Source organism: Eschscholzia californica, unplaced genomic scaffold, assembly GCF_041429995.1.
Source record: "Eschscholzia californica isolate CP2 unplaced genomic scaffold, dmEscCali1.0.p SCAF_3, whole genome shotgun sequence".
Taxonomy (NCBI): domain Eukaryota; kingdom Viridiplantae; phylum Streptophyta; class Magnoliopsida; order Ranunculales; family Papaveraceae; genus Eschscholzia; species Eschscholzia californica.
In genome coordinates this window covers 21,045,678-21,059,003 of record NW_028238420.1, presented here as the reverse complement: position 1 = coordinate 21,059,003, position 13,326 = coordinate 21,045,678, and the positions used below count along the sequence as shown (strand labels likewise).

General features: G+C 35.1%; 1 protein-coding gene and 1 long non-coding RNA gene across 5 annotated transcripts; one reads left to right on the top strand and one right to left on the bottom strand.

Annotated features, from left to right (window-relative positions):
* Positions 1 to 5,378: 5,378 nt before the first annotated feature.
* Positions 5,379 to 13,202, top strand: LOC147548990 (putative beta-1,3-galactosyltransferase 14). Of its 4 annotated transcripts, none has more exons than XR_015238090.1 (8): positions 5,379 to 6,071; positions 9,443 to 9,595; positions 9,681 to 9,763; positions 9,905 to 10,004; positions 10,144 to 10,257; positions 10,431 to 10,573; positions 11,244 to 11,402; positions 12,923 to 13,202. XR_015238090.1 is itself a non-coding variant. In XM_086670563.1 (8 exons), the coding sequence occupies exons 1-7, from the start codon at positions 5,692 to 5,694 to the stop codon at positions 11,327 to 11,329; spliced, it is 1,059 nt and encodes a 352-aa protein (XP_086526689.1). In that variant the 5' UTR covers positions 5,379 to 5,691; the 3' UTR covers positions 11,330 to 11,361; positions 12,923 to 13,202. The 4 variants fall into 4 exon arrangements, 2 of the variants coding, with proteins under 2 accessions (XP_086526689.1, XP_086526688.1); XR_015238091.1 differs by lacking the exon at positions 12,923 to 13,202 and adding an exon at positions 11,500 to 11,741; XM_086670563.1 differs by having other exon boundaries at positions 11,244 to 11,361.
* On the bottom strand, positions 5,515 to 10,671 carry LOC147548991 (uncharacterized). The gene is made up of 2 exons (XR_015238092.1): positions 6,846 to 10,671; positions 5,515 to 6,394 (listed from the first exon to the last, which is right to left on the bottom strand). It is a non-coding gene; the product is annotated as an uncharacterized LOC147548991 (long non-coding RNA).
* Positions 13,203 to 13,326: the final 124 nt, after the last annotated feature.

Genomic DNA, 13,326 nt, shown 5'->3' with positions numbered 1-13,326 from the left:
GACCATCTCCATGGCCATTGATGCTCTTCTTCTACTTAAGAGGATACCGAGAGTTTGTTGAGATTTGTGGTGAAATTACTAGTCCTTCTTAAGGATTAGATTTTATAAAGACGTCTGGTGAATCTAGATATGCCATCTTTTAGAAAACATTGTCTTACTCCAACTAGAGCTAATACCTATTTGAGAGAAAGAGAAAACGTGTTTGGATGATGAAAATTTGGGTTGATGAGAAAGAGTTTTTAGAAAGATAAACAAATTAGGGAAGATGAACCATAAAGAGTTTCTAGAGAGAGAAACAATCTGGATGATGTGAAATAATTAAAAGAAGGGTAACTTTGAAAGAAAAAAACTGACTTTAACGGTCAATGAACGGTAATGGCAAAAAGAGGTCATCTGGGTATTTCCGATAAACTAGGGGGTTACGCGGGAAGCTGGACATAAACTAGGGGGTCATTTGGAAAATAACCATTCTTTAAATAATTATTTTCTTTTTAAAAGGGGCGCTAAAAGAATTAATGTTTTGCTAATACGTAGTTTAGTGACACCAAATAAAGTTAAAGTGTTAAACACACCCTAATTAATAAGAAGGTTAAAAGACACAATCACAACAAAGACAAACACTAATATTTAGTGTAGGGGCCCCATCGATACGCTCGCCTAGGCCCCCCAAAAGTTAGGGCCAGTACTGCCGCACCAAGAAGCTACCTTTATCTTTTGAGTCTTTTGAATCTTCTTTTGTGTAAGTAGGAAGTGCAAGGTAAAGCAGACAACTTCGCTTCAAAGTTTAGGCGAGATGGAATACCACTCTCATACTGTAATCGGAACCTTTTGTCTTCACGATCTAACATCTCTGTAAGATGTTATTTTGTTTTTAAAAACAATGTACTTAGAAATAAATAATTCTGTGTTATATCCTAGACATTATTAAAGTAAAAAAAAAAAGCAACAATGTCGTATTTCAAAAAAACAATGTCGAAATGACAATGCAATATTTTGATTTAACTAGAACTGACTTGTTTTCTTTGCCTTTGAGTACATTGGTTTCTTGTTGCCCGAGAGATTGTAGGTTAGACACAGAACGAACTAAAATGATTGAGGAGTCAGAAAGGCAAACCGATATGGTCATGATCTGTTCTAGCTTGACTTTGATTTTTGCATTCCAAATATATTATTTCTCTAAAAAATGGGGGTCGACCACAACACGAAAGATGATGTGGTCGACTCCTATTCAGCTTCCGGGTTGTGGTATCAGGTCGATGTTTTGGGGAAACAACAAAAGTTTTCAGGGTACGAAATTTTATAGGGTGGAAAAATAAAAAATTTCTTCAAAATACACTCTTACTTTCTCCATCTAGAAACTCTTTTCTTCACTTTTCTCTCTCTCTAACTCTGGCCGATAGTTCTCCACTAAAGCTTTCACGTTACCTCGCAGGGGAAACCTGTATGTATCTCTCTTCACAGAAAACTAATAGAAAACCTATGTATTCCCTCTTATAAACCCTAAGAATCCATTTATTCTGTACTCAGAACTTCTCTTTAGTAGAACAAAAGATGGAGAAAAAATTTTAATCTTTTTTATACATCTCTACGCTCTGATTTGTAGTACGTTTTTTTTCGAAATTGACTACGACCTACGATACTCACTATAATGATATTGATACACCAAAGAAGTGATAAAAACGAAAACTACTTAATTTAAATTCTTAAGTGCCCAACTACATTATCTATACCTTAATTAGCCAAGTTCAATAAACCATGAAATCCATCTCCTCTGGAAATCGAACCTGTGACCTTCATGGTTCATCATGATGACTAGGTCATTAAACCTCTCCCTCCCTCCCTATGTCTATCTCTCTGTGATCTCTAAATAATGTTTTAAATCTCTCTCTCCCCTCTCGACTGAAACCCTAAGATTCTAGTCGAGATATTGGGAGAGAGAAATTGGAGGGAGATAGATAGAGAAAAATCTAAAAGAGAAAAAGATTTGAGAGAAATTAATTTGAAAAAGAGGTTATATTAAAATAAATGATGGTTGTGGTGGTCGGAAGTGGTGGTCGGAAATAAGAGATGAAGGAAGAAGAAATTGGAAGAAACCGTAAGGGTGGGTGGTGTTTGGAAGAAACAAAATAGGGGGTTTTGGGTTTACCCCCTTGCCACTAATTGGTAATTGAGTTTACCCCCCCCCCCCTCCTCAATAATGGGTAATTGAGCTTACCCCCTTGGACTTACTATATGTGACAAAAACATAAAGATTATGTCTGGCGTACGTGAAATAATTGCGACTACCAAAAACAACTTTTCTTCAATATGATTCCTAGTAGAGATTGTACCTCATTTTATTGTTTGATTTGGTCGGGAGTATGATTAATAAAGATTGATTTTCTTTATATATTATTTACTTTATGATTTTATTATCACATACCAAACATAGTCTTAGTAGTTTTGACAAAAAAATCTAAATTCAAGGGGGTAAGTTCATTTACCAATTACTGAAGGGGGTAAACTCAATTATCAATTAATTTTGAGGGGGTAAGCTAAAAAAACCCAACAAAATATTACAATTTCTTTTTGTTTCCATCCAAAAAATTTATTTTATTACCCCAAAACCAAGAAAACAAATTTCGAAAAATTTCGGTCGAAGTGACCGAAATTTTTCAGTTTTTCAATAGAGGGAAACGAAAACATACTTACAAACGTTTCGTGCAAGATTTCGACCAAGATCTCACGAAATTTCTCCTTTTCATCGTTTTCTTCTTGATTTCTTCATCATATCTTCTTGATTTCTTCATCATATCTTGTTGATTTCGTCTGCATAGTTTCGAGTTTCAGATTTGAAGGATGGTTTCAGGTGAAGAAGAAGAAAAAGAAGAAGAAAGGGATTAGGGTTTCTTCGTGAAGAAGAAAAGAGAGGTGCGGCTGAAGAAGGAAAAGGATTAGGCTGTTGGGTTTATCAAAATTGTAATGCTAAACACACCCTTAAAAAGGTTATCTAGACCCCTTCCTTCACTGCCCCAATGCCTTGAAGGGGTTCCACTAACAATTTGGAGGGCCGCCTTCAGAACCTGATATTTTTTTATTTCTCTCAGGTCATCTTTTTTACTTAACCCCTAAACAATTTCTTAAGTGAATATACCCCCTCAACCTAACAAAATAGGTTCAAACGCAATTCAGTTTACCCCCTAAACTAATTATTTCATTGAAGATTAGTCTGTAACCTAAGTGTTTTAAGGTTATTAGAGGTGAGTAATTCAATTTAACCCCTAAGTAATTTATGTTAATGCATATTAGGGATTTAAGGGTCTGTTATCCGTTAAGAACTTTTTACTAGATCTTTTATTCCGGACCTCCAAAGATTTCAGAATTTTGAAGCGTTCTGGCACATAAAGGTTTAAGACTTTAAAAGTTTAGAAACTTAAATGTTTGAAACTTTTATAGGTATGGGACATTAAAGTCGTAAATCTTTAAGTTCGACAACTTTTTTATTAAAATTTTGGAAATCCTGAACTTTTGTTAGAACTTTAAAGAGTTCGTTTTAAATCTAATGCGTCCAAACTGATTGTTGAAATTAAAACGAAATTATTATTTCGTTTAAAAATTTAAAGGTTTAGAAACTTAAAAGTTTTGAAACTTTAACATGTTTGGGACATTAAAAGTCGTAGATCATTAAGTTCGAAATTGTTTTTATTAAAATTTTGAAAATCCAGATCTTTTTGTTAGAACTTTAAAGGTTTTGTTTTAAGTCTAAGTCATCCAAGTTAATGGTGGAGATTAAAAAGAAGTTATATGGGTTTTAGGTCCAAAATAAAATCCAAAAAGGGATTACGATCCAATCTTCCCAGAAAAAAGGATTTTAGTCCTTTTCGTTTTTGGACCCTATTACCCACATGTAAAAGAAACATTGTTGATACATAATGTGTTATGTATGACACAAATAAAAAAATGAAATGAAATATGAAACTTTAACAGTAAATAACACGTTATTTATGAAACTAAACAAGAGTCAATAAACAGAAAAATACTATAACTTTGACATCTAGACATACCTTAACTATACTAAATGTGTTTTGTTGTATGAAATATACGTAATTTATACTAAATAACGTGTATATTGCGAAACAGATAGCAAGCTTGAAATCAATCGAAAAATCTAAATAAAATAATATAGAAACCTTGATGGAGAAATGATGGTGGTTTTTGGTGGTAGTCGTCGTCTTCACTACTCGACGATGGAAGAAAGTTTCTCCATTCAGTTATGGAAGAGGGTTTTTAGTTTTAGAGAGAGAAAGAAAGAGAGTTTCGATTATGGGGTAGAAGATTGGAGAGAGAAAATCTGAGAAAAAAATGAAAAAGATTTTAGGGGATTGGTTTTCAAAAGTAGGGTTTTTCTTATATAAAAGGTTATAATGGGTATTATGATTAAATAGAAATCATAGAGATCTGTTTTTATATAGAGATGGGTTTATTTGGGCTAGATATCCATTATAATTAAGGTTATTTCTCAAATAGCCCCAACTTTGTGACCGGTTTCCTGCTTAGCCCCATACTTTGTCAAAAATATCCAGATGACCCCCTTTTTCAGATTTTGTTATAACACCGTTAACTATTCATCACCTCTCTCTCATCCAACTCATCGCCTCTCTCTGCCACCTCACCTTCTCGCCACCTCATCATCTTCCCCGGCGAAGGTCGCCGACCAACCAATTTTCCAGCGGACGACCTTCAAACATAAAAAAAAAAATTATCTCTCCTCTCTCTCTCTAAATTTTTTTTATTAAAATATCTCCCTTCTCTCTCTCTAAAACTCCGGCGAAGGAAAACCCCTTCGGCGGAGGTGAGTCTGTTCAACGAACAATTTTTTTTTAGAGAGAGAGAGGAGAGATAATTTTTTTTTCTTTTTTATGTTTGAAGGTCGCCGACCGGAAAATTGGCCGGCCGGCGACCTTCGTCGGGGAAGATGATGAGGTGGCAGAGAGAGGAAATGAGTTGGATGAGAGAAAGGGGATGAGATGTTAACGGTGTTATAACGGAATCTGAAAAAGGGGGCAATCTGGGTATTTTTGAGAAAGTAGGGGGCTAGGCGGGAAATCGGTCACAAAATTGGGGGCTAGGCGGGAAATCGGTCACAAAGTTGGGGGCTATTTGGAAAATAACCCTTATAATTATTATTTTGTTTAAAACCCTATATTGGGTGGACTAAATATGTATTTAGGTGTAAATTTTTTGACTAAGAATTTAAAAATTATATTGTTTTAAGAGCTAAACTTTAAATGTTAGTTGTTTACTTTTCATACTAAAGAGACGTTAATAAGAAAACATTCGTTTTCACAAATTTGTAAAATTATCTCGTAGAAAGAAATGTTTCACCTGAACGTTTCTACTTTTTTTTTTTTTTGAGAAAATTCGACATTTCATAATAATACTGTGTGAAAAAAAAAAATTATATCAACAACCGCTCCCGTCTTTCTTTTTCTCTCCCATTCATCAACTCAAACCTTTGAAAACTCTCTTCAAACCGAACTCTCTCTCTCTCTAAAACCACACTGAAACCCATATCAGAAAGAATCAAACACAAATTCTTCTAAACTGATGCTTGCTCTGAGTGCTTCCGAACACCCATTCTTCCATTTTTTCAAAATTATAAGCATATAAACTCTTCTTCTTTCTTCTAATTAGTGCCCTGGTTTCCTGCGGATGAAGTGGACATCGACAGATATGCCTTCATCGCCTAAATTCTTCTATCCTCGTCAATCATGGTTTTCTTACAAAAGAATAGCTCCGATTTCGATCTGTTTTCTTATTATTGGGATCTTTGGTTTCACTTTTGGATTGATCTCAATTTTAAGGCCAAATCCTGGGTATAAATGTAGGGATTCTAAACCTATATCTGTTTCTGTTGTTTGGGAAAAAGGGAATAATTTTGGTGATTCAAATCATGGTTCTAATACCAATGGGGATCGGAAAAGGCATAAAATTATGGGATTTGTTGGAATCCAAACTGGTTTTGGATCTGTTGGAAGACGGAGATCTTTGAGAAAAACTTGGATGCCATCTGATCCACAAGGGCTTCAACGGTACTCATCCCTTTTTTCATTGGTTTCTTTTAGTTTCACTGAATTAACTTGTGTTTGATCTTGTTTTCCTTTTATCAATGAGTTTCAGTAGCTTGGAATTAACTGTGCTATTTATCATATGAGTAACTATTAATTTGTGGTATTGTCAATATAAAATGCTGAAATCGAAATTGAATTGGGGTGACAATGAATGGGAATTGTCTTGGCTGTAGCTTCTGTTAGTTGCCAACAATGAACTAGCTTCAGGTTGTAGCTTGGTTGAGTTGAAATGTAATAGGACTTCTTGAAGAAATTAGGGCTTTTATGGAGCTTATGCAGTGTGACTTGTGTTGAAAATAATGTCTTTGGGATGAGAACTTTATCTTTGAAATGTATACTTTTATTTCTCAAAGATAATTACAAACACTTTGCTTTATAGACTTATGACTCACAACTCAAACACTCTTTTTAACTACACCCACACTCACTCTTTATATACTCTCACTTATACACAACCTCTCAAGTTGCTTGATCTTGTGGTGATCAAATGAGAAGGGTTACATAGGTATTTATACTAGTCCTAGGATATTTCTAGAGTATGTAAGATACTTTCTAGAAGCTTCTCTAGAAAGTTGTAGAACCATTATTCTAGAAGTAGTTTTCTAGAATACACTAATAAAATAATAATCTAGATACTAGATATTTTTATAGTTAAGGATAATTCTAGAGAAAGAATTCTCTAGAAAGAACCTTCTAGAAGATGAAGGAGAGTTTGATGGTGATACTTTCAACAACTTGGACTGCAAACAGAAGATGAATGTTGTCATCTTCATCTTTTGTTAAGTTTGGCCAATATATGGACAAACAGATGTCCAGTCCTAAGGGTAAAACTTAAAAAACTAGAAATCTTATGTGGTCAAGAGCGTTCTAGGGGGACACAATAGAATCTTGTAGTTGATAGTTTCTTGACTCACAATATTTTTGGATAATTCCCTCCCCCTTCATAAGCCCTAGAGTTCATCTCTTTCTTGTTATCTACTTGCTAATTTTTTAGGGAGAGAAAGTCTGAGAAGAACTATTGTTGAAGGTGAAAAAATCAAACGAATCCGAGGCACCCATGGTTGAAGAACCTTTGCAGAGAAAGATAAGTTCTTCAACCCCGAAAACTTTAAGCATGCTAGAGTTTATTTTGTTTTTCTTCATCAGCATGCTGGGGTTGTCATTAAGATTCAAAGGATTGTCAAAGAGTCTTAGACTTTTTAGGGAGATGCTTCAGCTCGGTTTGTAGGGTTTTGACCTACTACTTTTACGCGGAATTTCCACGAAATTTTGGCTCTTCAGGAAACATGTTGCCACGAAATTCTTATTTTTTTCCCATGTTGCCCAAAAGATTGTGTGACTTTTTTCCTACATTGGTTCTAGCTTATTTTTTGTGTGACTTTCACCTTGATGTGGGGCTTTCACTAGTAGCTTGGATGCGGAAGTTCTATATTTTACTAGTCGTTGTTGAAAATTTGAAACAACAAAATATAATTGGTGGCATTATAGAGTTAGAAATACTCATGGAGCAAGAGGAGTTACAAAGAATGTAAAAGAAGTAACGAAGACGAATATGTTTTACCTGCAATATTATTGTTTGCACCGTAATAAATGACCCACTCACGGTTTCAATTTAAATAGTGTAACTAACGAAAAAAATTAAAATCGCTCAAGGACCTGAGACGAAGACGTTGTCTACCTTCTCGCCTGACATCATCTCTGTGAAGCTTGCGCTTCGAACTTGTTGTACCAACGATCATAAGCTGCACATAGGACCTTCTCGTAGTAACGGAAGGTAACAAACAGTGTGATTTAGCTTGACTGAAACATAGCGGTTATGTTTGACGTGATACGATATCATTACTAGGTTTCTGTCGCGTCCTACGGACGTGACAAATCCCTCTTGGCTACGCCGGTAAACCACATATGTTAAGATTATTCCTAAAGATAACAATAGTTGAAAAAAATTCCTGGCCAAGAAGAAGAAGAAAGATTAAGATTTAACTGGAAGAGTGGGAAGTTATTTAGAAGTTTGGAAGGGAGAGAAAAAGGAGAGAGAGTAAGAAAGAAAGAGAAAAATCGTCGAGTGTTGAGAGATATTTTAGGGAGATTTTAACTGATTTAATTGTTGACATCACTACCCCTTTATTTTGAGTCGAATTACAAAAAGAGAATTTTATATCAGTCGTCAGATGTATTCTCTATCAAGCTCCCAATAAAACTGGGCAGCCAGACTTATCCTCTGGATAACCGACTGACCTGTTTTATTATGATAGATATCCTTCGAAGTGTCTTCAAGACTACAAGACTATTCAATACTAGAAGAAAGGTGTAGCTAATTGTATGGAATAATAGCACCATGGTATTGAAAAAGTGTCTGCTATAAGATGTCTCTTTTCCGGCATGTAAATCCTATTTTCTTCATACTCTTTATGGTCATAGCAGGTTACGGTAATTCTCAAAGCACCATCAAACAACATTTTCTTTTCACTCAAACAACTGCAAAAATTAAAATGAGTTTTGTGAAACAGTTCCAACAATGATACAACAAATTGGGATGTGTAAGTAAGATTAGTTAGTATACCTTCTCTGTCGCAAATAATTGCCCTAGGTAAGGAAATTCAATTCTCAAAGGTGTGGCTCCGTCCTGAAAAGAGGATGGTTGGGACTTGTGAGTCGAATTGGATGTTCTGCAAGAACATTGCGAAGCATATACAAGTTAGATAAAAAAAACATAAAATTCGGAGTCGAATTCACATTTGTAAATTTCATCGCAAAATCCAACAAATAAACCTAAAATTTCGCGGCAACAACCAAAAAATTTCACAGAAATTGTGTGCATCCTAACACTTTTGCTGCGAAATGTTTTCGTGAAAATCTTGTTTTCACCAAATTAGAAAATCATGAACACGAAATAAAGGAGACAAAGTAAGGGTTTCACCACATCGACATCGTCAAATCCTACTACAGAAACCCTGGGAAAAACTTGTTCATGTAGAGATTAAGGGGTTTTGCTACTCGCCCATTAAAATCTTGTCTTCCACCGTTAAGGGTTTGCACAAAAAAATACTGGGTGAGTTGGAGAGGTTAGAACTTATATTTTCTTCTACTGTATGCTTGAGGTTTCTTTTAATACTGTGAGATGGTGGATGTGGTGAAATGTAATGGAGGTTGTCGTAATGGGGTAAGAAAAAGTTAATTGATCAAAGAAGGCAACTATGTTTGACTTGCATTGGGGCCTTTTTTGGTCCACGTAAGATATATGTTTGTCCATGTATTGTCCTAGTGTTTTTCCTTTTTAGTTATGTTTCAACAGAAGGTCTTACCATTCTAACTGTGAAAATGGGCTACAGATTGGAAGAGTCAACTGGTTTAGCTTTCAGATTTGTGATCGGAAAAACCAGTGATAAATCAAAGATGTTAGAGCTTAAACAGGAAGTTGCAGAATACGACGACTTCATGCTCTTAGACATTGAAGAGCGATACAGCAAACTCCCATATAAAACGTTTGTGCCAAAGATGCTTATTAAACATTCCCTTCTTGTTCCAGTTGTCGATACAGACTGATGCTTATTATATAATTTTTTGCAGGTTGGCTTTCTTCAAAGCTGCTTATGCACTTTTTGACTCTGAGTTCTATGTTAAAGCTGATGATGACATATACTTGAGGCCAGGTATATAGTTTTTAATCTCACCGATATTTAACTGGAAACATACATTGATTCCTTGACTTCCTTCAACAAACTTGATGTTGCATGTGTGTCGATTAGTGTAACAATTTGTGATTGCAATCTGCTTTTTCTTTGTCTTGTCAGATCGCCTATCCCTGCTCTTGGCTAAAGAACGTCCAAATCCTCGAACTTACCTTGGGTGCTTGAAGAAAGGTCCAGTTTTCACTGACCCCAAACTCAAATGGTTTGTTGCATACATGTCCTGAAATCTAGATTATATCTTTTGCCTTCTTTTTCTAGTAAATGCCTAAAAATCCATTAATGATTACATCATGTTGATATTCTTATGTAGACTAAGTAATTAGATCATTTTTTTCATGAAGGTATGAGCCTCTTTCTTATATGCTTGGAAAGGAGTACTTTCTTCATGCGTACGGTCCCATATATGCTTTATCTGCAGAAGTCGTTGCAAGTTTAGGCGCTTTAAGAAACGACAGGCAAGTACATCCAATTTTCTATTCATCCATGTTATACAAAATGAAATGCCCATTTGGAAGAGATGAAATCTAAGCCATATAGGTCTAGTAGTAACCTTCTATGCCTTAAACCTGCATCTATTTTCAAAACGTACATGTAGTGAGTAACAAATTTGGTCTTGCTTAAATTACAGTTTCCGCATGTTTAGTAATGAGGATGTTACAATTGGTGCATGGATGCTTGCAATGAATGTTAACCATGAGGATAACCGAGCGTTATGTGAGCCAGAGTGCACACCAACATCAGTTGCAGTTTGGGACATTCCTACATGTTCAGGTACCGCTTTTTAAGTTAATTAATTTGCATTGCTCTTATCATATCTTATCAATCATTTTCCAATAAGTTTGTCAAACTTCGATTTTTCAGCAAAAAAATCCTATTTTAGTTGCTGGTATTAGTACATGAGAAAATAGTATGTGTGAGATACGAGTCAGACTTATACCACAACCTAAAAAACCAAAAAACAGAGATATAGCGTACACATATTCCTTCACTTATTTATTAAGCGATTCATTTTCACTTACAAGTTATCCTTTTTCATCAAATATTTTACATTATAGGCAACTTGGAGTCTTACTTCGGTTGTGTTCAAGATTGTACATACAAAATCTCTTATTGCACCCATCAGAAGTGACAGCCAGTATCTAACAAGTATCCACATGCCCATATCTGAAATAGGCATATATCAAGACTCAGTAAAAAGAAATATCCATGTGACTTGATCAAGTTATTGTTTTGAAAGATAATATTACCAACTTGAAATATGAAAATGTTTCTGTTGTCCTTCTGTTGAAGTAAAAAGCTTAAGATGCATCTTTTGTTATTATTTTTATAAAAAAATGTGTATTGAAGACGTGCACCGATTCTGTTTTTTTTTTCCTTCTGTTCTGAGGAAAAAGTGAACTGTTATTGTGACAGAAAATTACCAACACTTGTCTCTTAACAGGACTCTGCAATCCGGAGAAAAAGTTATTAGAACTTCATAAGAAGGAGAGCTGCACAAATAGTCCAACTGTAGAATCTGATGAGTAGCATTCCTCGCCCCAACACATGCATCTGGTTAAGTAAGAGACAGAATCATGCAATCCTTAATCTCATTTAGCCGGTTTGTTAACATTCTCTTCTATTTCCCACTTTGTCGTATTTAAAATCTATGTGCTCCTTTCCAATTATTCAGCTCATATAGTTAAACATTGTTTCAGCGGGGGGAAATTCTTTGTAGGGATAAGGGTCTCAACTTGCTATTCTTGGGAAGTTTTGTGTACCTTAAACCTCAAGCAAGAGTGGCTTTCACTCACATACGACCAACCTATTTTTGTAGCTGCATTGGGTGAAACTTTTGTAAAATACATCTAATATAGATTAGTTTCAAGTTATCGAAGTGATAAGAAACTCTCGTTCACTGTTATATAAACTGAAAGAATTGAAATCCTGGTTTGTCAAACACAATTTGTATCTTGTCAGTGAAATGAAAACTTCGAACGTTTACAAAAAATATCAGCAGTTTTTTTTTCTAAAATTTAGAACATGATAGAAACCAGATATATTTAGTTAATTTTCTCTCATCTTAGTGAACTTTTAGCTGAGCACTGGTATGTCGGTTTTCTAGCTATTGAATTTCAACTTCGCTACCTACGAGCTTGTAAACCAAGTGCATTTACTATACGCTAGACACTTTCCATCACAAAATTGTAAACCAAAAAGACCTTTATATAAAGATCTTACTCTGTACCTACTCTTTCTAAATATGGCTTACTATATTAGCTCCAAGTTGAGTCCTCTAAGCATTTCCGTCTGTCTCCATGCCATCAGTTGTTAGTTCCTTTTTATGTTTCTCTTTTATTTTTTGTTATACTATGTTTCTGATCTGAAACAGATGTTTCAACTTTCATGTGCAAGGCACTTAGTTCTACAATGTTTAGGAAGACCTTCCGAGTCGGAGTTAACATAACAGCATAGCACATTCTCTTACATATTGGCTAGGCTTCTTGGGTAGATTTGGCTCCTAGATTAGCCGTTAGAAGCCTGGGGTGGTCTAGGCTAGGGCAATGCCAAGGGAAAACCTTGTATTGAGCAGACCTAGGTTAGTTAGCATAAGTAGTGCGTAAGTCGAGAGCAGTGTAGTTGGTGTTGAGATAGGTGCAACACCAAATGGTATCGAATCCTACAAAAGCTTTATTAAGGCGTTGGATGATGTGAAAACTTGTTCTCCGACCAAGTACCTTGCACGTGAAAATTTCTTTTCATGTCATCTTCCACCACATAATCTTCCTTGGCTTTGAAATCATTTGTTGCAACACCTATCTCAATACAAACTCTTGGACATCCTATCATCCTGAAATTTAAAATTCCAATTACTGAACAGAAATATCTTGCAGTCAACTAAAAAACGGCACGAGAAAAGTCTGTACAAGGGTAGAGCTTCTCATAACACTGGTCTAACATCCTATCATCCTGAAATTTAAAATTCCAATTACTGAACAGAAATATCTTGCAGTCAACTAAAAAATGGCACAGAGAAGTCTGTACAAGGGTAGAGCTTCTCATAACACTGGTCTAACATTAGTAAGAGAAACCTTCTAAAATTAGATCATAACTCTACATCTTGTTTTACATATTGGCTAGGTCATTTGGATGGGTTTGGCACCTTAGCAATACTAGATGGAGAATTTTGAAGTGGTCTAGGGCAGGCTAGTACTAAGGAAGAATCTTGCACCATGTAGAACGAGGCTACTGGGTATGGTTATATCGGGCGACAATGTTATGTCTTTTTATGCTATTGCGTGAGATGATATGATTTTATAGACTGCCCGTGTATGTGGAAAAAATATAAATTTAGAAGATCTTATTGGTAGTAAAAGAAAAGGTATTACTGTTTTTATTGCTAATATTTTTGTTTCAGTTTTATTCCAAGTTAATTTTTTTTTTTTTTTTTTTGAGAGTTCGACTATGATCTACGTTAATCGTTACAAGGCATTGATGCATCATGGAGATGTAATAAGCACGATAACAACCAAATTTAAACCGAG

Bases quoted from the DNA above. Each gene is read 5' to 3' on its own strand.
- LOC147548990 (XM_086670563.1), top strand. From the start codon at position 5,692: ATGAAGTGGACATCGACAGATATGCCTTCATCGCCTAAATTCTTCTAT. The intron at 6,072-9,442 runs GTACTCATCCCT...AATGGGCTACAG, and splicing joins GATCCACAAGGGCTTCAACG to ATTGGAAGAGTCAACTGGTT. The intron at 9,764-9,904 runs GTATATAGTTTT...TTGTCTTGTCAG, and splicing joins TGACATATACTTGAGGCCAG to ATCGCCTATCCCTGCTCTTG.